The sequence below is a fragment of the Grus americana genome, chromosome 3 (genome assembly GCF_028858705.1).
Source record: "Grus americana isolate bGruAme1 chromosome 3, bGruAme1.mat, whole genome shotgun sequence".
NCBI lineage: Eukaryota > Metazoa > Chordata > Aves > Gruiformes > Gruidae > Grus > Grus americana.
Window position 1 is genome coordinate 63616410 of NC_072854.1, and position 23413 is coordinate 63639822.

General features: G+C 38.9%; 1 protein-coding gene across 1 annotated transcript in view; it reads left to right on the forward strand.

The window, feature by feature from the left end:
• The window catches only part of PDE7B (phosphodiesterase 7B), a 178882-nt gene that overhangs the window by 42412 nt on the left and 113057 nt on the right, over window positions 1-23413 (forward strand). Inside the window, exon 3 of the mRNA XM_054819761.1 lies at window positions 18180-18240. Within this exon, the coding sequence (XP_054675736.1) occupies window positions 18180-18240 (61 nt within the window). The remainder of the gene's footprint in view (window positions 1-18179; window positions 18241-23413) is intronic.

Consider the following 23413-nt stretch of genomic DNA (forward strand, 5'->3'; position numbering starts at 1 on the left):
CTTACTCTGAGACAAAATGGCCTAAATGGGAGATACGCGGAGATTCTAACTACATGTCTGCCTGCTCAGACTCTCAGGATTCAAAATCCAAAGACCAGCTTTCTGCAAGTCCGGCTCTCTTAATGCATTTGAGCCAACACAGAGAAGGAGCTTTAAATTGTAGGATATTTTTCTGGAGGGAATGGTTAAGGCAACCGAATTTTTGTCTCCCAGCTCTCACTGTTCCCCAGGGAGGAGCAGGGTTTGCCGCTGCTTAATAGGCATAGATTTTTCTTGCTGGCCTCTTTCAAAGCTGTCAGACGGAAGTGTGTGGTCAGTGGACCATGATGCCCCTCTAAGACTTCCTCCCAGCTGTCTGTAACAGTAGCAATATTGTGCCCTGCTTAAACAGCCACCATTCATGCTAGATGCTCTGGCTTTCCCCGATTGCTGGGAGCCCACAGTGAATTCCTCCGCACGCGTGCATAAATATCACTATAGTAGTCACCGGTAAGGATTGTTACAATTCAGGTAGGTATTATTTCCCTTAATAGTGCTGTTTTCACACATATTTCCTAAGCAGTCTCCTTGGAAGCTGAAACCATCCAGAGTCAGCGCTGACTGGAAAATCCGTGCCACTCTGTGTGTACAAATGCAGTAGCTATGCCAGGACGTAACATGCAATAGAAAACAGCAGCAACTTGTAAGCTATCTGTAAACAGTAGTCTTATACAGGGGCTCTCAATACAGTTTATACTGAGAAAAATAATTAATTAATTGCAAGGCTGAGCTATCTAAATGTCTGCAGCCAAGGTGCAAAAGCTGCCAGAGGAGGAAACAAAAACATAGGAATCCAGAGCTCGATCGCCTGTTCCGTCTCCACCTCGGTGCCTGGCTCGCCTTCCTACTTTTCATGTACCATACAGTGCTCTACAAACATTGCTTTGCAAACATTATGTAGGTGGGCCTCACAACATCTCTGTGAGGTAATTAAACACACAAACCTCACACTGCAAGCAGGGAAAGGGAGGCTCAGAACTTGGCATTCTTGCCAGGCTTACAGGGAAAAGCAGTCTCACGGTACTGCAGACAGTTTCAGGCATTGCTTATTAGTTCTTTATTTTAGCAGTTGTGAGGACTGTGCTAATCCGTGGGGTTTGATTTGATTCACAGCAGTATAATTTCAGGTGGGCTTGATCTCGCTCAGTTTGTCACCGTGGGCTGCTTTCAATCCGCAGAGAGAGACAGACACTTGTAGGGTGCTCCACTTCATCCTCGAACGGACCCCTGAAGCACGTGCTACAAACAGAACCGCCACTGGCTCCAGTAAAGCCAGGCTGCAGTAACTACTCAGCTGCAGGCACCTACAGTTGGGTGAGATAAACCCCACTCTTTGGCTATGCCCCATACTAATAAATCAAGCGGTGCTGGAAAAAGTCCTGGGATTTGTCAACTATATCATTAAATACTTAGCAATAACTGGGTGCAGTTTTGGCCAGGGCTGACTAGGACGTTTCCAAAGAGTTCATGGTGTGGTTTGAGGAGTTCACACTGGCCAGGGACCCGGTAGTGTTTTGGTTGCAGCCCCCGGTTTTGGAGCCTAATAGAATTTAATGTGATGGATCTGAAGTGTTCTGTGCCAGTTGGCCTTAAAGAACCTGAAAGTCCCTGATATCTTTAATTTGCTAGCATAGACGAAGCCTTTATGTCTAAACTGGAAAGTTCAGAAAATAATGATGTTTTACTAAAATATGTGAGAAGAACGATTTTCCAGATAATACTTTGTCTCTGATGAAAACACTGATCAGCTCCTAGAAACTGATGTAAAAAGACTATATAGCAAAGTATTAATTATTTGCGATTATGAGAGATTTGAAAGTACTTTTCACAAAAGCATGAATTTGAATTCCTGTTTCAGTTCCTTATTCTAAATTCTCTGGTTCTCTCCATCACTTGTTTTGCTCTTCAGAAGGATGGTTACACATAATGAGCTGAAGAACTGAGGCCGTGGCTTGTTCGTGTGTTCACGTGTATATTTGCACTTGTTCGTGTACGTCCTGTATACCAGGCTAAAACATTTTCATTTCATTTTGAATGAGGTGCAATGAGGTTTGAAAATATGTTAACCCTTTCTGATTTGGAAGAAAGTCAACATATCTGGTAATTTAAGTGTTCTGGAAGCACAGTCCATTGATGTGGACAGGTCAATGAGAAGTGTTTCTTCGAAGGTTTGCTGATGCTCTCTTCTCTGGGAGTAATGCTGCTTTGTTGTGATATTGCATGGGATGAAGAGTGGTTTTGGCAGACTTTTAAAGTATCAGTATTTTGGTATGAAGGCTATTGGTGTTCTTTGTTAGTTTTCTCTGCGGGAGGCGAGGTAAGATAGTTCATTTCTTTTTGCTGAGTGACAGATGTCAGATCCCCAAGATGTCAGATGTAAAATACAGGCTGCTGGGATTCAAAACTACGGTTAGACAAAATTTTCCAAGACGGTTAGAAAAGCTTTAGAGATATACTTTTGTGACTACTGCATCGTGCGTGGTCTAGCTACAGAGGGCTGAGAACTTTTTAATAACTGCTCTTCTTTGTAAGAAAAGCCTTGAGTTCTCACTGTGTCCTGTGTTTTTGGACAAGATTGTTGGAGAACCTCCCAATGGCATGCTTTCCACATTATCTCTTATGGGTTCTCAAGCAGTCCTTGCTCCTACTGATTTTCCCATTAAAAATAACATATTAATTCTTTATGTAGCTGGCTGGTGGGTGGAGACACCCATGTCCTGGACACTTGTGGCGAAGGTCAACAGAGTAGACAAGGTTGCAGTATTTTGTGTTTGTTTTGTGAAAATGTTCAGGAACAAAACTGTAAAATATTTATTTTATGTATTGTTTCAAGTATTATGCAAAACCAATAAAAGTAAGTTGAAAGAAAACATCAGCATTTCTGATTTTAAATATCAAAGGACAGGAAATTCTCCATCCTTGATTTCCCATTGGGATTATAGCAATTTACTGTTTTGAAATTCCCTGCTTTAGCGTGATGTAATGTGTAAAGGATAAGCAGGATGACATTGAATTTCAGCTTTGTTTGGTTCCAGTCAGACCCTTCATAGTTATCACACCATTGTAAGGTGACATCCGTAAGCTTCCAAAGATATCACAGCCTAAACACTTTTTGATACTGGATTAATATCCTTTCCATGGGAAAGACACATTTTTAATCTTTTTTCCAGGCTTCTGTGTTATTACAATAGGCTTTTTTAATCCCTTCTATATAGTCTCCACATAAAAATAAATGTGCGATCAAGCAACGTTGAATCTCCATGTTGAGAAAGGGTGGTGGACTTAGGACAGACCTTTCTCTCGTAAAGTAATATAACTTGTGGGTAAACCAATATACTTCAAAATACTAACCAGGCTGGCCCATGTCACATTTGAAGATGCTGCTGTTTGTTAGTGAGCACCACCAGAGCAGTTCAGTAGTAACTAAACAGCTACTGTCTAGTAGACGTGAATAGGCAGCCTTGAAGGGTTATGCCAGCACAATAATGTCCAGAATGCCACTGATATGTGATGGATTAGTTTTTTGGTGGACGTTCAGTGATGAACAGGACCTGTTTTTTAACTTGTATGTGGTTAAAACAATAGAAGACAGTAGTTTTATTCAGTGATAGTGGTTTAGGAATTAGGCATAGAGAGGAAAGCTGCCTTTCTGCTCTTCAGAATCTGGGTTGATGGCTGCTACCTGATTTATCTGCACATGGGGGGTGCTGAGTGCTGTCCACATCGGTCCCCAGGCCAATTACTGTCTGTGGAAGCTGGAATTTCTAAGCAGCACTAGCCCAGTGTCAGTAGACCTCCCAGTTCAGCTGGAACATGATTTCCAGTGGCCAAAGAGGGCTGTCATCTGTAAATTAATTTAGCAATGGCTAGAAACTGAGCTACTCAAAGAGCCAACTTCTTGTGTTACAGGAGTTAGATTTCTGGCAAACTATTATTTTTTTTTCATTTATGGAATCTAATACTGCAATGGATGTTTCCCAATGTACTGAGGAAGGAGGCCCCAGTCAGTTGTGAAATACCACACTGAACACAAGAAAAACATTGAAAAACCCACACAATAACTTTGTTATCCTTCTCTTGGATCACTGTATATCCAGATGGGAAGATTAGCCTTACTTAGAGATTTTTTTAACCTAAGGAGTTTTTGTTTGGTGATTGTTTTCAAAATTAGAATCTCTTTGGTTTCAGTATTTTACCAAGTCTGGTTATTCTGAAACAGACATTTCATTAGGACAAACCCTTCTATGTTTCTTCTTGAAGGGAAGTCCTGAGAAGGCAGTTTTCATTCTATCCTCATTCACATTTTTGTACAAATCCAATTAGCTTCATGCAAGATGAATGTGTCAATACTAAACACAGAACAGACCATCTGATAAGCAGAGCTGGCAATGCTCGCCCTCTCCCTTAGATGTGTCCTCACGGCTCCTCTGTTGCTGTCACGGCGTTGTCCTGTTGCTGTCCGCTGATACTCCAGGGACTCCTCCAGTGGCTTCCTGACAGGGAGGGAGAAGAGGGGGTGGTGGTGATCGGTTTAGCTAAAGAATCACTGTTGTACCAGCCAGGGTTTTTACTCCCTTTGCAGATCAGAGACAAATGGAGCCTTGCATACGCTCACCAATGCGTTACCTGTATGTGCTGGATTTACTTACATACAGGTTCATAAGGAAAAACCAAATGGTCAACAACACAGGGCTGATTTAATAACTGTGCTCTTAAGTCACCAAGGTGACTTTTGGAAATAAATCTTTACAGTGCTTCTGATCTAACATGACACTTATTTTCAAAATATCTCCCCTCAGAGCTGATTCTTCTGGCCTAAGTTGCTTAGTTGACTTTATGAGGCGAGAGCGCTCATCAGTCTGCACTGTATTAGTTCCTGTATTTACTCATCCATTACTCAACAAGATAAATGTAGTCATACTGTTAATGTAAGAAATAGTACACAGAATTAGAGGCAACTGGAATGTTACTCCCTGCTCTTTCAGTGGCTTGGCGACCTTTAACAAGTTTGTGTAATCAGTCCTTTCCTCCAATTCCCATCTCTACAGTATCTAACTGTAAAAATTAGCCTGCCTCAAGGGTAATGGTAAAGAATATTGTAAAAAATAACTAACATTAAAATGGAAATAAATTTAAAAAAAAATCACAGAGATACCAAATGTTTTCCACATGCAGAGACCTGCTAAAACTCATTACATTGTTTGTATCAGTCTCAGCATGAGATCTGCTGCAGTCGCTTCAGTCAGTAGGTTAGCACTGCGTGGCCAGCATTCAAATAATAGAAATGCATCTGCACCCATAATACAGATGTGCCTGAGCAACAGGAGTTTAGATCCAAATGCAAATTTCATGTGTTTTCATATAAACAGGACGTACTTCAAAACCTCTTTTAATAGGAACCCAGCACATTTCCACTGAAAAACTAATTAAAATTAGGATTGTGTGGCATAAAATGAACAGTACCAGGTATATATAACTTCATTATTTATGTATTATGTAAATTCTGTTTCAAAAGAATTTTTGGAAATACTAGGAAAATGAGTTTAAACAAAGTTTCTAATTGCTGCTGTAAAAAAATTCATTGCTCTTTCTTTGTAAAATGATACGGATGTACCATTTGTAATATGCGCAGTTTTATCAGTCATGTGGCTCATAATTGCAATATATGGGAAACCACAACTCATTTGTGAAGAATGACAAGTGCCATATGTAAATACTACAGACACCATAATAATGTATTAATGTTTTAAAGACAGAATTAATAAGAGGTGCTTTCAGATTCTGACAAGTGCTTCTGCTGCTTTCTCTTGATCACTGCACTGCACAACTTCTAAATGTACCACTGCTTCTCACAAAGTATAATTCACTCAGCAATCTTTACCCCCAGTAAATTATAACTGCATTTTTATACTTCATTATAAGCATTATATGTTATATACAAAGGCATATGATAAATAAAATAGGAAAACTGGAAAGATTATTTTCCCTGCTGCTTTATCATTTCTTTAAAGCTAAGAGGAAACAACAGGATGCACTCATAGCTTCAGAAAAGGTGTTCTGTATACTGTGAAGAAAATGGCGTATTTTCCTTTAGCTGTTTGTGAGCCTCACAGCTGTGCTGTGCTACTCTCCTTGTGCTCTTCCCAAGCGGTCAATTAGTCCTAATAACTATGGCCAAAGCAGTATTAAAAACATCTTTTTAGTTCCTTCACAAAAAATGCAATGAATCTAGAGTTGTTAAACAGTCCATGCTGGCTTCCCTCTATAACCAAACGTTCTGGATATCCCACGTGTCCTGGTGAGACCATTCGCATTTCCCTCATTTCGGCTTACCTGCCAGCCACTTGCTGTTGTGTGGCAACTGGGAGAACATTTCTTCTGTTGTGCAAATCCAGCCTCTAACATTCAGGATTAACACTGGTTTTAGGTCCAAATATACTGCAGATGTTTACACTCAGAGTCAGCTAAATCCTTCTAACTTTAATTGATAAAAAGTTAGGCATCCAGGCTTTCTCTGTAATCAGGTGGGCTAAATCAGCCTCTGGAAATTTCCATCTCTCTTCCTTTATGAACTTAAAAATCTAGACGCCAGCTCCCTCAAGTGAGATTCAAAAGTCCACCATAGTTTTAAATATGCTATAGATTTTAATTGTTTGGGAGTTTTATAAAACAGATGTTCTACCAAAACAGAGACTTAATATAAAGAAATAACTAGGTAAGACATTCAGTGTCTCAGCAATTGTCTGAAAATAGACAGGGAAAATTATTTTTCTTGAAGCCTCTCATGTAAAAATTGGGAATTCAGGAAAAAAATTGAAAACCAATAGATATTAGGAGTTGTTTTTCAATCCCATCTTTAACATAAATACATAATAACAGCCACACTTAAATAACACAAGACAAAAACAAACACATCTAAAAATAAAATCTTTTGGAAAGAAAATGCTACACTGTACACCCAGTTTTCCCCTTGGGGGACCAGATAAAGAACAAACTATATACGGCAGATATTAGTCACATTACTTAATACGCCTACTGCGACCAATTCAGACGTATGGTGATAAGATTTGTAACAGACACTGAGTAGAAATGATGCCATGCGTATTAGAATCCAATTGGTTAACAGTAAAAATCAAAGGCATTTTCTGGTTTTGTACAGAGGGGCAGGGGATATATGATAGAAAATGCCCCAGTAATATGTTCACCGTGTTGACTTTGGCAGCTAAGAGTGGAAGATAGGAGCAAAACCAGGCCAAAAGGCGATGTAAGATTATTCCCATGACAACAAGAGGTTAACAGGTTAACATTTTTTTCATCTACAGATGAAGTACAGTTCGTAGTTTCCCCCAAAAAAAGCAGTATGTAGTTGAATAGGGAGTAACAGAAAACATGGCTTTGCCATTTTTGCAAAATACTTGAGTTTTACTACATACAACAGGAGGACATGTCTCTTAAGAGAATTTATCTTCAGAAGGTGAATCCAGAGGAAGGGAGGGAACCACATTCAACCAAATCCTTTTCTAACTGTCATTTTGCTCGCATAAATAGTAGGTGGTGTGTCTTCTCAGCAATGCCTGAAAGAATAGTAACTATTTCCTTTTTCTTGTTTCTATTACAAAGCAAGCTTGTTTAGTACAGAGGCATTCTATGAAATTAATTTTTACCCCGCTTTTTACTAAAAATTACCTTTCTTATATAATGTGCTTTACTGTATGTCATAGTTATTTAAAGTGTGGGGTACGTGATCTTTTTTTCTTCTGAAAAATACAGTTCTTCATAATCAAGTCTAAAATACTTTCACGTTCCTTACTGATGAAAACTTAATAAGAAAACGAAGCGTGGCAGGCACACAGTGTTTGCAGCAGGGTGACTTAAGAGGTCTGTTACCTTCCGATATGCTCGGGATCGTATTTGGATTACACGTGAAAGTGGACTCTATAATATCATTCCAGACTTGTTTGAATACCTGTTCGCAAAACAGGATTATGTCAGTCGCAGATAGCTATGAAACTGTGATGGCTTTATTTTCTGTAGACTGCTGATTGACAGCTCAAGAAGGCTTTGAGTGCAGACCTGGGGAACATTTTGTTCCCATGGAGTCTTTTTGCTGGTTTTTACTCCAGTTGTTTCTGCAGTCTAAAATAAGCCTCTTTAGAATGAAATGCTTTTACAACTTTTGTATGGGGAATCAAGATGCACGTCATTTGGGAAGGCCTTGGGCCTGCAAGAGAAGAAGGAACCTACCTGGGCAATTCATTCCTCGTGTAAACTCCTATGATGAGTTTTACCACAAGTAAAAGAAACATTTGCAGGAGCTTTGTCCTATTCTTTTACCGTCTCAATGATAGGCATAGATGTAGTCTTGGCTAAGAGATTATAACCAGAATCTGTTGAGAAGTGAGAGAAAAGAGCAGCTTTGCGCAGCACTTGCCAACCATACACCTGTTTTGAACTGATGCTTTCACACATTAAAAAAAAACCAAAGAAAAAGACTCTAAAAGAAAGTCTCTGATTCTGGGAATTATTTTCAGGGAAAAAAATAGTCTTTTTAGCATTGCTGCAATGCTTGGAAACTGTTACTAATATGTCAAAAAAACATGGATTTCCCCGTATCTGAAATATGTTCATAGTGATTATTGCAGTAGCATCTAAATGTTTCCTGACAATAATGGCATTTGTATGGCTCAAGATATATCATTAATCCCACTTTGAAAACTGTCAAAAAGAAATGTTGGTATCAATGACACTTTCTTTTAATGCTCTTCCCCAATGTCTAATATGACAATTTTTGAAATGCAATTTTTTCCTGTCAAAGCAATACTTGCTGTTTTTTAGCTCCATATGTTCTGCATGTAGAAATGTGGTGTATGCTGTCTGTACTTGAAGTTCTGAAAGTAACTTTTGCAGTGCTAAGGTTACTTACTTTTTTGGTTTGATTTCCTTTTCTAAACTGCACTAATATAAGAGTACTTGTAACTGATAGTTATGACTGTGGAAGCATATGTTAACAGGCTAAAATACCACTATAGATGCCCATTTTTACAGTATGTGTTTGGTAACATGCTGGACAGATGCCTACAAAATTTCGTATCAGACCATTGGTACAGAACAACTGAAGACAGTGCTTATGTATTAAGATTGCTTATAGTGGCAAAAGAGTTTAAAAATAAGTATGAGGCAGGAGAGTTCAAAATGTTTGAGAAGGATGAACAGAATCAAATTTGGGAGTAAAGCTGTAAGTGGTTAGCGTTAAGCTGAGGAGATACAGTCTGAAGTGAGGATTTCATGTTGTGACGCATTGAAATCATCTACACAGCTAATGAAAACAAGGCCTGAGGCCACTCTTTGGTTGTGTCCTCCTTGCACAGCAGTTGGGCCCAGGTTTCCTTAGGGCATCGTGTGATGACACAGTGCTGCAGAAAGGATTTTCTTTGTACAGAGTTTTATTTGCAGAGTCCCTCATGGATGGCAGACATCAAACACAACGTTACCTCAGGGAGAGAGCAAGGAGAGAAAGGGAGCGAGAAAAGAGAAAGGGAGCAGCTCACTTTTAAAAGGATAACCAATTTTGCAGTCAATGTATAGCTATCCATGGGACCCTGCTACCTTCAGACCCAAGCAATGTGTGGCGCACAAGAGAGGAACTAGGGAAAAGTGGTTTCCTGCCTTCTGCCTCTGAGTGCTCTATTTTCACTTCTGCTGAAGCTGTCTGCTTGAATAGACCTTCCACATGTGTGTTTTGAGTTTTGTTTGATGACTTCTAACTCCCACCTGCTTTGTTGGTCCAGTGCTACTTCTGTTACCTAAGTCTGCCTCTCTGCCAGAAGGTGAGTGAAAGCAGCGAAGTCATGAACACATTACCTAGTCGTTGGCATGCTTTTGGCATGGGTTGTTCTCACCAAATCCCATTCCTTAAAAATGATGTCCTGGAAAGGATCAAACAGGACTGCCTCAGTGCATGCCAATGTTTTAGGGAACCGAGAGCACCCAGCTCTCGAGAAGCAGGCGGCCACTGGAGCTTGGTACCACTCAGAAGGTGGTCAGGGAGACCGACTTATTAGACAGGAGGAACCCGATGCCTGTGTCGACTTAGCAGCGCTCAGTCTTCTTGTCCTTCCTGAGACTGTGCTTTTGTATGCCAAGCGTACGGTGTGCAGTGGGCACACACAAATAAGCAGGTGCCAAGATTCATCCCACGCTGCTCTGAACAGCCTGAGGAGACTCTTCAGGAGATTCGTTCTCCCACAGACCATTTGCTTCTTGGAAAGAGTGGTGTGTCAGTTGGTACTTCTAAGGCTTTGACCCTTCCTTTGATCCAGTAGATCAGTGGGAAATATGTGAGAATAAAATGTTGAGACCTAAATTTTCACAAATTAATCTTATAGTTTCCTCCCATTAGATACATCAATAGAAGTGAAAGTTAAAATGGCAGTGACCATAGAAAGCAGCTACGAGAACAGCCCAGCTCTGGAACTCAGAGGAGGAAACACAATTATGCGGTCCAGAAAATATTTAAATACAGAGAACTTTGATGTTTCGCATCAGAGCAACAATAACTAGAGACAACGAATTTGCCTTCTCCCTAGTATTGATATTTTGCTCCCATCTTCCCTCCCACTTAGAACTGTTTTTGTGGCGGGAGGATCCATTACGTAATCTACAGATGTTTTACATTCTTCAAAATGTAAACTAGAAAATGAACTGTAATACAGATTCATCCCATGAGGGTAAAAATTAGTCTGCTCTTTAACATTTCTTGGATGATGGCACCCCCTCAGAACATGAATACAAGTTGTGCCTCGCCTGTCAATGCACGGTCGACTGTGACTTATTGCTTATTAAAGCCCAACATTTTTATTGCTTAGTAATTCTAGATTTGGCTCCCAGTTCCCATGTTATAAACACTTAAAGTTAGGGATGCCATATTGAAACACTGACAGATTCTCAGGGGGGTCAGGGCTACTGGCGCCTCCCTAATGAAGTCACACACTGTTAAACTTTTTTTTCCTTAACTGAAGAAGAAAACAAAGCAGTTAAACTGCTATATCCATTTTCCAGCAACATTAATCCATTTCAAACCACTCTTAACCATAGTAAATCACAGGTTTGTGAGAAAATTAACTGCCTAAAGGTTCACCTTGGGCTATTTAGCCCACAAACAAGTTGCTGACTACTGGCAACAATGGTTGGTTGGGAATTATTGCTCAATTTAGTGGTAATTACTTACGTTGCTGTGTCTTCCGTTCAAACTAGCTGAGGGTCTACAGCATGATAAATTCCAGAATGAAATGCAATGCCAAGGTGCTGCTGGAGATTGACACTGACAGTGTTGAAAGGTTATTTGAGCAATGTGTTTTAACTTCCTGGAGGGAAGAGAAACCTTCTCTTTCACTGGGAAAGCTTGGAAAGGGAGGAACTCTCAAAACAAGTCTGCCCAGACATACCTATTCTGCTCTGCAGGAAATCATCCAGATGTTAATAGAACTTGAATTTTCAGTTTAAGTATGCCTCAGTTCTGATACACAAAAGGGAAGCTGGAAACTTTACCCGTGAAATATGGTATAGCTACAATATAATAGTTGCAACAAAGTAGTAGTAATTTGAAGAGCAGCATATGTAGCATTCTGGCTGCTAATAGTATTTTAAGGCAATTGTCAGTATGCTGTGATTCCATCACATTTATAAATGGGTGGGCATACACACAGTACATACTAGTTCAAGGTAAGTGTACTTTTTTTGCAGGCCAATTTAGGGGAACACTTAACTTGCCAAATGTAGGTCTAAATTTTCAGGTAACTATAAGATTTTATCTATAGTCATTACGGGAACTGTTAACAAGGCCTGGGGAGGTAATATGTAAACAGTCACAATTTTTATAGATCTTGGGCAATTTCATTAGCTGAAAGATTCGAGTGGTATTCGCTACCAATGGGAAGGATTATATATGCAATTCTCAAGTTGTATTCATTATACACATATTTTCATATAAGAAAGGCTAAGTAAAGTTCTTGCAGAATTCACAGTTGGCAATTCAAGGCCATATGAATAGGGTGAGCTTTTTGCAATCATTCACTCCGGAGAAAATTGATCAAATACAGGCCTGTTAAATTTAAAATAAGCTGTGATATAGATAAAAGAAGCTTTCGTCTCTACACAAATAAAAACAATGGCTTAATTTCCTTTGCTAAGACCAACAAAGGCCATGGGTAAAGATTCAGCAAAATCCAGAAGTATTTGACATTTAAGTGCATTTCACGATTACGCAGAGTATTGGTAGGGAACTTCCTTGTTTTACATAAACATTGATTTAATCACTAACAGATATTATTACAAGGCTTTCCTTTTGGGGGAGGTGCTTGTGAAAAGGCTGCAGGCAGGACAGGTCACATATGTCAGTACAGGTAGTTCCTGTACTTACTTTCGTCCCTGTCAGAGAGGAGAGACAGAACTGGAAATACCACAAGTGTAACAAGGCATTGGAAATCCTACTGTTCCTACACCGATATTTCATCAGCATTGAGATGAATCCACCTTAAATCTCCGCCCAAGCAGCCTGAAGATGAAGAGCATGTGGCCCGACTCCTTGTGAAATATTGCCCTTAGTTTTTGGCTATTTATAAGAGTGGCCAGTTGTTTTTATAAAACATTGCTAAGACTTATGAAGTAGTGTTGCTTTTCATACTAACAGACTTTACATCTATAAATCCTTATGCAATTAGAATGATGTTTTACATAATAGGGGACTTTATTCAAGTACTTTCTAAAGGTGATGGAGAAATGAACATAATAGGAAAACAGAAATATTAATAACAGTAGCATTTTTTTGCCTCTGAGATCATCCATTTTTTCATAGAAGCATAGAAGCTGTTTGCTGTGCCTTAAATTCTTTTAGTCAGTTGTGTCTATGAGTGCCTCTTCTAACTCTGATTTCTAAAGGAATGAGAAATTATATGCAGTACTCTGGAAAAAAAAAAAGGAAAGAAAAGAAAAGAAAAAACTCTTTTACCAAAGAATGTTGTTATGTAGGATCCACATCTCTCTTTGGTAAGAGCAAAGCATATTAACTTAAGGTTCCTTTAAAAAAAGAAATCAGATGGATTCTTAAAAAATATTTGGCATGCAATCAATGTGTAATTAACACATCTCCTCTATTTGGAGGTATAATAATTCCTGTAACCTACTGCAAAAAGAAAATTATCCAATCTTTATTGTCATATTTGGCTGATCGTGTAATCAAGTACCTCACTGATTATTGCAATGTTGGAAGAGACACATGTGTTGAACACTGTACTCGGGACATGCAGAACAGAACAGAGTGAAGAAGTCTATAAATATGGTTCCTACTCCAATAACCTTTTAACTGACAAAGCTGGCTTTTCAAAACTTGGTTGTCTGCAGCTTAAAAAGGTCAGAATTGTGCATGGTCAAATTTCATGGCAGAAAAAAATCTTACTATATTTTTAAAATGCTATACACTCTAAAATTATTAAAATGGTTAAATGCTAATTATATGCATTTAATAAGCAGAAAATTAACATGCCACTTACTGCAATTCTGACAAACACTTTCAGATCTTTACTTGCTGAATTTTGTCATAGGTAAGAATTTAGCCCTATTTATTTCAATTACTTGATTTGCATCTCTCTTCTTAAAATGTGTAATGCTTTAATTTATCATAGAGATAGAAGTTGAATAGAATGACTTCAAAACATTTTTTCATAGCTAAATTTTTCTCCACAAAGTAAAAAAAAAAAAAAGCCAACAAAAACTAAGCCATATTCTGTCTGGGGTATATACACCCTGTTTATTGCTACATATCTCAAATCCTCAAATGCAGGTGGTGTGAGTCCAGGCATGCTGGAAATGGAAACCCAACCTATGAATGATCACGTAATACCGGAGAAGTAATATGAGACGCATTGCTGCATTAGTGCAACTAACTAGGGTAGATTTTCCATCCACTCTCTGCATGAACTTTGTTTCTGCCAGTCGTGCCCTACTTCTCTGCAGTTTTACTTACACTGTTTTGACATAGGGCTCCTTGCACAAAACTTCTTATTTTCCTGTGTACTCCTCATCATAGTATCTTGCAAAGAGAGCATCAGCTTGCCTGACAGCACCCGGTTCCAGCAGAGTCTTTCGCTATGGAGGATGGTGCCTGCGTAATATGGTATCTCCCTTTTCCGACAGGTGGTACTGGGCTGTCGTAGCCAACCAAGCTCTCCAATTTACTTACCTCATCAAAGGACCTGAGTTCATGTCACATTTCTTCTGAATATCATGTCCTTTTGTCCCTATTGTGTAATAGCAACTCTGTCTTTTATTTTTTCTCTTTTTTTTTTTTTAAGCTCCACTTTCAGCTGTTCTGTGATTCGGTCTCTTTTTCCATGGGGGACTTGTCAGTCCCATTCTACTTTACTACGTTTCAGCTTCAACAGCTTCAGACTCAACATCATGGCATGCATCTGATCTCAAAAAAAGGAGTTGAGAGTAGAGAATTTATTAATTTATTTTCTTATATGAATATAAAAACTTTCTCACACACATAATGAATTGCAGGCTGCAATGCTATATGGAAATACATCTATATTACTGAAAATACTATTAACTGAAAGTAACTATACTTTCCTCTTCTCCAGAAAGAGAAGAAAAAAAACCAAAACCAAAACAAAACCCCCACAGTCTAGTCCAGAATTTCCAGAATTCAGTGATTCAAGAGATATGATGGTATAATGAAGATTTGGAAGGGTGAATTTTTCTTGGTTTTACCCAATTCTTTGTTAAATCTGACCATGTCCAAACACAACAGTGTTTTAAGATTTTCAGCAATAAATCCTCTCTCACTTCAGAGAAGTGAAAACCAGTGGCATTATTTTCAGCAGGGCTGCCCCTGTAAACTCACCAGCCCAACAGCCAGACCTACCAGTGCTGTAGCAGTCCTAACCGTGAAGCCCAAACTGAGATTTAAAATATCCCAAACTCAGGGATCATTTAGATCGAAGAATATGATTCATCATATTTTTAGAGAGCAAAATCTTGGAACTTTAATGAGCTTCAAATACAGGTCAGGACTATGAATCCAACCTCATCATAGAGTTTAAGAAATGAAGTTCAGAGGCAGCTCTCCTGTTTGAGTTCATTGCTCTTCCTAACTGGATATGTTTGGTGTTTACAGCTCACTGTTGATACTCTTACTTCTCCAAAATGGGAACAGAAAACTGATTTCTTCTTCCAGACCTGACTCCTATGAATACAGCTAGTACTGTTTATAAGCAGCAGCTTCTAGAGGCTGTTTAGCCAGTCTTTAGAAGAGATGTCATATTTCTCTCTCAGCTTCCCCCACAGACTTATATGGAGCTGTACATATGTGTGTGTACGTCTGCACATGTACAGCAGATATGTCCGGGGCTTATTCTTCCTCCTCTCTCTGCTTTCTGATTGATTGAACTGAAAAAAGTCGAATAACCAGCATCTAATGTCAAATTCCTATTCCTGCTGTCTGATGGATCCACTACTGACTCTGTAGCCAACTTAGAAACTTTCAGGAGAGAATGAGCAGCTGCTCTGGGACTCGTTTGGAAAGGGATTGGGACTGGAGAGATGCTTGGTCTCATCTCTCAGTACCAGCTCCGATATAGAAGCGGACGGAACAAACCCAAACCTGAAAGGGAAGTAAGTCAGGCCAGGAAAAGGGCACGAGAAGCTTATCCAACCCTGGCAGGAATTCATAGCAACGGTGGCAAAGTCTCAGTTTAATCCTAAAGATTAAATCCTCAAGTCATTCCTTACTTCTTGTCCATGGAAAACATTTGCTAACAGCAAAAATGCCCAAACAACTTTATTTTTTTGATGAGCAAAAATGAGTGCCTGCTGCATTTCTGTGCCACTTTACACATCCAGGATCCAACTACATCCTTTTCAGATGTTCTGAGCAGTTTGGTAACATCTTATATTTCATCCCATTGATGTGCACCTATGAGCTTTTACTGGCATCGGAAATTAAATTGCTGCAGAAGCTTTTTCTCCTGATATTTCCAGTAGTGAAAAATCTCCTAGGCTGACTGTTGTAGCATGATTTTCAGACAGTTCTGTGGGTTGAAGGGGTTAAGGGAATTCAGATAAGGCTATGAACTTGTATACAGTTATCTGAATCTTACTTGCAAACTTTTGAAAGTTCATCCATCATCATAATGGATCCTGTGGGATGTTAGTGGACTCTGGGGAACATTAACTATTTTCCCAATTTCATAACACTAGGACTGGTGAGTATTGTTAGATATTGTACGACATCATTTGCCAGCCTGAAATGTGATGTTTATATAAATATGTCTGGAACATACAGTATGTCTGAGGGACTAAATCAAAAATAACCAAAGGTTTTCAAAGAGCAGCGTAAATTCAGGAGTGAAGTGCGCAGTAAATTTTGACATGCTTTCTTACATTTGTGTTTGTCTAAGTATACTTAGAAGAAGCAGCTGGGAGATTTCTGTGAAAAGATGCTCATATCTTAACATTCTTCCTAGAAGAATAAATAGCAAACTTCTGCTTCTGCGTCTCCTGGCAGGGAGCTGGTAGAAGGGCATTCATAAAATTAACTTTGCAATGCCGGGTGTTGTTTTTCTTTTACAATCTTTCAGTAGTATGTGCTCCCACCTAGGAACATTAATACAGGCGTTTGTTTGCTCTTTTTAGATGTACTGATATATGAAAAGACTCTGTGTGGGAGATGGGCTTTTGTTTGTTTGTTTGTGTTTATTTCGGTGTGAGGGAGGTGAAGGCTATTGTAAAAATAGTGAGTTCCAAATGTGTTGTTCATTTATGAAACTGTTGCTGTGTTTCATCCTCTTTGAAGCTCTGGGGTTTTTTACTTACCTGATTCTTTGTAGGTTTTAATATTTGCTGCAAATGTCACTTCTAGAAAGAAAGAAAGAAAGAAAGAAAGAGAGAAAGAAAGAAAGAGAGAAAAAGACAGTATTAACCACTTTGTCTTACATACCAGACAAAGCCGTAGGTGCTGAAAAGGGGAAACTGCGTAAGAGAGAAGAGAAAGGAAGGGGAAGGGAAATGGATAGCTCTCAGTGATTTTTCCAAACTTGAATCACTGTGCTTTTATTCCAACTTGATCATGGATACCAAAACCATAAATATGTAGTTAAGAAAGTATGGACCACTTTTACCTATAAAATATGAGGCCATCATTAAGCCCCTATCATGTGCTTTGAGTGTAGTGACAGAAAATTGAATATTTTTGTAGCACCTGAAGCAAACACCACTGAAGTGAGTGGGATCTGTATGCTGACTGACTTTAATTGGAGCTGGATCAGACCCATGAGCCACAGCAATTATGTTTCTCCTGGCAGCTAAACTGACTCAAAAATTATGTCTTATCTTTGAAAACAACCCAACAATTCTGTATTCTGATCCTAACTGTAATGATGTTCCTTCACTGGGTTTGTATAGGGACAGAACATCAGTCCTGATAATATATCTGTACATGTGAATATTATTTTTCATTAACAAAACATGTTAGCATAGAGACATAAATTATTTGCACCTTAGAAAAACCAATTTTCCTCATAGGTGTTATGGAGAGTTCAAATTCTGTGAAATGACAGCTTTCCTTAATAAATATTTAAAATTTCTGGGTTTTTTTAAAATAAGTTTGTTTTAAAGAAATGCAAATTGTTGGATCAGCATAGCTGTTTTGTTTTGTTTTCAACTGGATCATTTCACAGATCCAGTTTAGGGTGCAGCAATGTGACAACTAAATCAGTATACTGGGGAGGGCTGCCATGTGTACCGGTGGTAAAATGAGGCCGCCTGTATAATTGGGTCTGATGGTGACAAACAGTAACGTCTATCAGGCAGTAGCTTAAGCCATAGATACAAAGGTAATAGGTGTAACCTTGAGTTTTTCTTGGTGAACACCCTGGAATACTGTGTTGACCCATCCTTGCACATTAGCAATGTCCATTCTTCCTCAGACTTTGGTTACTGGAAAATCTTTTGATTCTTGACATTTTTACAATGTGTCTTCGAACATCTCTAGTTCCAAAACATAAACAGAGGTATCAGAGGACAAGGCCAGGGATACTATCACAGAGTTTTTAACTAAATATATGCTTTTTTTTTTTTTCCAGAGGTGCGGGGAAATCTCATTTGATAGTCCTGACCAGAATGCCAAATGCGTTCGCATGCTAGGTAAGGGTAAGCGTCTTTTCCCCTTTTGATACAAGAAGTGTGTGAAAGTATGTTTAATTGGGGATTTCTTCTCAAAAGTACATGATAATGGCTGTGATGATTCCCAATGGCATTTACATAGCTCATCCACATGTAGTCCTCATTAATATATTCTTTATAGTGAATTTTCAGTTATTGAAACAAAGTGTATATATATTCCAGTAGTGCTCATCTGCATAGATGAAAATATAGCTGTACCAACACTATCATCGAAAACTCGGATGTACTCAAGTCCAGAACTCTATTTGAAAGATGAAAATCTGTACTCTGAAAAGGAGTATTAATTTCACAAATAAGTATCAAAAGCCTCTAGGTCAGACCTTCAGCTGCATCAATCAGCAAAATTTCAATCACTCTGATTTTACAGATTTGTGCTTATGTAGCACTTTGCCCATCATTTGTAAAAATTGATATTAAGTAGAAGTGTCTATTCTTTGGAAACAATACAGGAATGTTCTGCTATGTTTCTTTAGTTTCTGTGACCAATTTTATTGCATTTACTTGTTTCATCTACAATGCTAGTACTGAAACATTAACAGCATGGCTAGTTTCACAATGAAAGATAGGGAAACTCTAAAAACCTAAAAGATAATATTTACTCAGAAAACAATGAAATCACGGGACACTTGCAGGATTAGGCTTTAAATTCTGAAGACGTTTCACCTGCCAGGGTTGAGATAAATCTACGCTGTAAATTAGGACATTGCATCTAATAACATGAAGACTGAAATAGTCACAATTTTAAAAACTGCAACTGGCAATGTCTAGGAACTTAATTCCCATCTGGGTGCATAGCTGTGTTCTGTAATAACAGATTATGTGTTTTGTTGTTTATATTCATTAAATCCTATTGTCACAATAGACTATAATTGCTGCAGAGGAAATCTGTCATGCTTATAGTGCACAGATCCCAACAGATGAACTGACACAATGGGCCATAATGATCTGTTACATCAATGATCCATGGTTAGAGGTTCTTAATGGAACAAGCTGACAGAAAAGATACACTTGTGATCCTTTATCATGCCAATTATAATCTACAGCTTAAATACCATTGAGTTCGTAATGCTCTAGTTCTAAGAAAGTTATATCCATGCAAATTCTCATTAAGGAAAAAAAAAGGGGGGTGGCAGAGGGGAGAACAAAAAAATGACCTGAAGATTAAAGTCTTCTGCACAGGTTGGTCACCATTTGGTTTAGCATTTTTATAACAAGTCAGTCCAAAACTGGGAGTTTGGCATCATCCTTAATGCAAATGATTCTTTAGGAGCAGTGAGCAGAGCAAGATCTTGTTTCCATTACATGCATTATCTATGTCTTGTCATATATGCATGTGCAAGAATGAGAACATATGCTGTGCTCTGTAAGGAAACTGCTAGGAATGTAAAAATGACTCCAAGAGTACCTGCCAAAGGTGTGACTGGCGCTCAGAAGTTACATCTCTTGTATTTAACGATATTTTCCCTGCTATTATTATTCTACAGTGTCTCTAACAAATTAAGGACTGTAGTGTCATATATAATATAGGATATTACATTTCACCCCAAGGTATCCCAAATCATGTACAGAGCTGAGATCATTCTAAGTGCAAGCAGATATCCCACAACTGGCTCTGTAAGAGGCATGGGAAGTAGAAACTCGCATTATATGGTTGCTCTGAGGTCAACTACTGGAGACAAACTCCACTGTCTTGATTTATCACAGAAATGTGTGTGGTTCTGGTAGTGCTATAAAGCCAGAGGGTGCCCATTCCAGTACCTCTCCTTTCATACTGAGCTCTGTACAGAAGAGCAAGAGCCAGAAATCGTGCAACCTAAAAGGTCTAAGACTTTGTGCTGAATGCGTCATGTAGTGTCCAATTTCAGGCTTTACAAGGGAATTGAATTTCCAAGAGAACGAAAGACAAAGTTTGTCACTGATCAATGCAAAGCTGACGTTATAACATCTGTGCGTGTAACTAGTGAACAAAGCACCATGTGCCTTCAGAGAGGGACATCTTTTTTTACTGCACAGTCTTTGAAATATGCTGAAACAGTCATGCTGTCATTTACTGTAACAGTGACCCAGCACTGACAGAAATCTAGAGGGCAAGTCTCAGCAACTGCAATTACTTAGTAAGAAAAGAAACACAGGAGCCTGGAGTACTGACTGTATTTCTTCAGGGATCTTTGACGCAAGACCTGTCCATACTTGGAACTGTACATTATCGAGCAGTATTCTAAAACGGTAACAGCTGCTTTTGTGAGAAAAGGTCTGTATCTGGGCTATACTACTGGTTCTGGGTTAGCTTAAAAGTTTTTAGAAGTAACGCTAGACTTGCTACTGTGAGTTCACATTCCTTGAGGTAACATGGATTATGTGGATGAGGTTCTTTTTCTATAAAGGTTGAGGAAGAGAGGTTTGCAGTGAAAATCTTATTCCTATCTTTCTGCTGGAAAACAGAAAATCATAGGAAATAATAAAGAAATGCCTAAACACTTGCAATGGCTGTAGTGAAAGTAGGTAAGTTTTCAATGGACTGACTAGATGTCGCTCAACTTGAGGTTAAGAGCATAACACCCTCATCTTTCAGCATTGGAGTAATGGATATTTATAATCCAAGTGTGAAAAAGAACTTGAACAACTAAAGTAAATGGTCACTTAGCCATGCTTCCTGAGGATATGATAGGTAATAACTATGTTCTCTGCCCAAGATATGTTTAGTATCAGTGTAATTATGTGTACTAAAGTTCTTACAGAAAGTGTTGTTCTCCCTCTTACATTTTATATTGTGCTTGTTTCTTTACATTTCTATATATTATATTAGTTAAAGCAATACATCTTTTGAAACTGTCACAGAAGAAAGTCAGTCAGTGGCCCACCTTAGCCTTTTGAAGACAAGTGTTTAAATCTATCGCAGATTTCTTGAGCCTGGCATTGGCTAAGGCTTTAAACATCCCAGCACATCCACTGTCCTTTGAAAAATGGGAAGAGGAGTGCTTCCTCACTTCTTAGGAACAACAAGAATAAATTTATAAGTATAATGAGAAGCTGAAGTACTATAGTAATGCAGGTCATAAAAATACCACGCTGTCAATAAAAGTGTGTTGTCAGAGGTTTCTCTTGAATCTCCGAGTCTCTCCAGAGCCACCGGTAGCTCATCAGCACTTTCAGAGCAACGTAGAAAATCTGCACTGTTCTGCTTAAATTGGAGCTGTTATCAAGTTAGTAAGGGCACTCGACCGTGACGAAATTGCTAGATAATGCTGAACTGGATGTCAAAAAGCTTTTGCTTTATGCTCCATTCTGGAAGTTAGAACGCTGGGCTTCTCATGCCCTTTACTTACAATGATTTTGACTTAAAAAAAAAGATAGTTGGCACAAAAATTGAGAATATAGCTGGTACTCAATATGTGGTTATTAGTCCAGATATTCATATTATTCAGGGCAGAAGGGGACTATCCCTCTCCCTAGAGCACCCACTGCTATTTTCAATGGCACAACCTGTGGTTAATTTTTCCCATATGTAGACAGACATATTCTGGGCTCAGACATGACACAATGTCGTATCATGCAGAGATAATTGGGTTAGTTTGCTGTGAAAATTGCTGGTTGGATGCCTAAGCTAATTAATTCTGCTGGGAAGAATTGCATACTAGCTTGGAAGAGTCCAAAGTTAAGGCAACTTAGCCGGTTCTCACAACTTAGTTAAGCTCATCCAAAGCTAACTCGGTAACCTCTACATGGCAGAGTACTGAGTTTTATGAATTTATCCTGGAAAGAATAACATTCCCGTATCAGGGTCTAGGATTAGCACAGAAGGAAAAAGGCCTGCCAACCAGAAGAGAAACCAGTGTATAAATAAATACCGGTTTATACAGAATAGATACGGTTATCATTTGCTGTATAAAAAGTAGGCAGCTGCACTCATCATCACACATACAAAATTAAATGATCCCATCAGTTTTAATCTGTTCAACCTTACTGATAACAGTGGAGTAAGGGGGAGGGATGATAAAAGCAAATTATCTAGTTCGTTACTCTAGTAGCCAGTCTTCCACCACTGGATTTGGTCTTTAGTCCTTACTGAAATGCTGGGTGGATTTTGAAGAGGTCACATGTCTTGCTGGCCAACTCTGCTGTCTGCAGAGATTTTTCCAGGGGAAATGTGAATTGCCCTCCTTAAGGAGCTAGTTAGTAAGATGAAAACACAAGCCTTCCAGACGCCCCATGGCAAATGGCTGAGGTGCTTTCTTTTCATTATTGTAAATTCCACGCAGACAGGAATAATGTGGGTGAGTTTTGTTTCCCTTTTGGTGTAGACTTAATTCTTGCAAAAGCAGACAGATGAATCCTTGTTTGGAATAAAAGTAGTTTCCTCACAAATAGCCGTTTAAAATTCATCCAAGAAAAAAGGAATTAAAAAAAAATAAAGGTGGGGGTGGCACCTTTTTTTTTTTTTCTTCCCCAGACTATTAGAACATAACTTTGTTGCTTTGGGGCAACAAACTTTTTCATATTCCAGCACAGCGAGGTGCTTACCTACTTCCCCCTCAAAAGCAAGCTGCTTTGTGGCATACTTCCACCATTTATTACCTATGGAGAGTTATGGTTAAGGGAATCGGCATTTAGCCATGAAACGAGTTTCGTGGATCCAGCTTCAGTCTTGGTGGCTCTTTGCCCACAGCAGAAAACCACCGCACATTTGAACAGAGTTGGCAGCCGCAGCTTAGGAGAGGGAGACATTACTGGAATAACAACTGTGTTGAAAGCCAGGACTGAGGGGTACTGGCAGGGCTCTGCCTGGCTGGCCTCTGCCTTACATAACCGTTGAACTCACCTTCACTGGGGAAGAAAAAAAAAAAATCTATTAAACTTTACTTTGAGAAACCTAATCAGGTAAATAACCATATAACTTAGTAGGAAAGATAAATGTTGAAGAATAGCTAAACGTGTCAATTTGCCCTGAAGTGGAGGGAGAAAAAGAAATGAGGTAGCTAGTCAAATGGTTCCGCACTGGTCAAGTTTTGCAGCTTTGCAAAGCTTTCTGGAGCCCTCACTGACATCATCTGAAATGTGACCCTATATCTCTTGCACACGCAAAACTTCGACTGAAACTGATAGGCATGCATGAGCAATGGTGTTCTAAATAGCC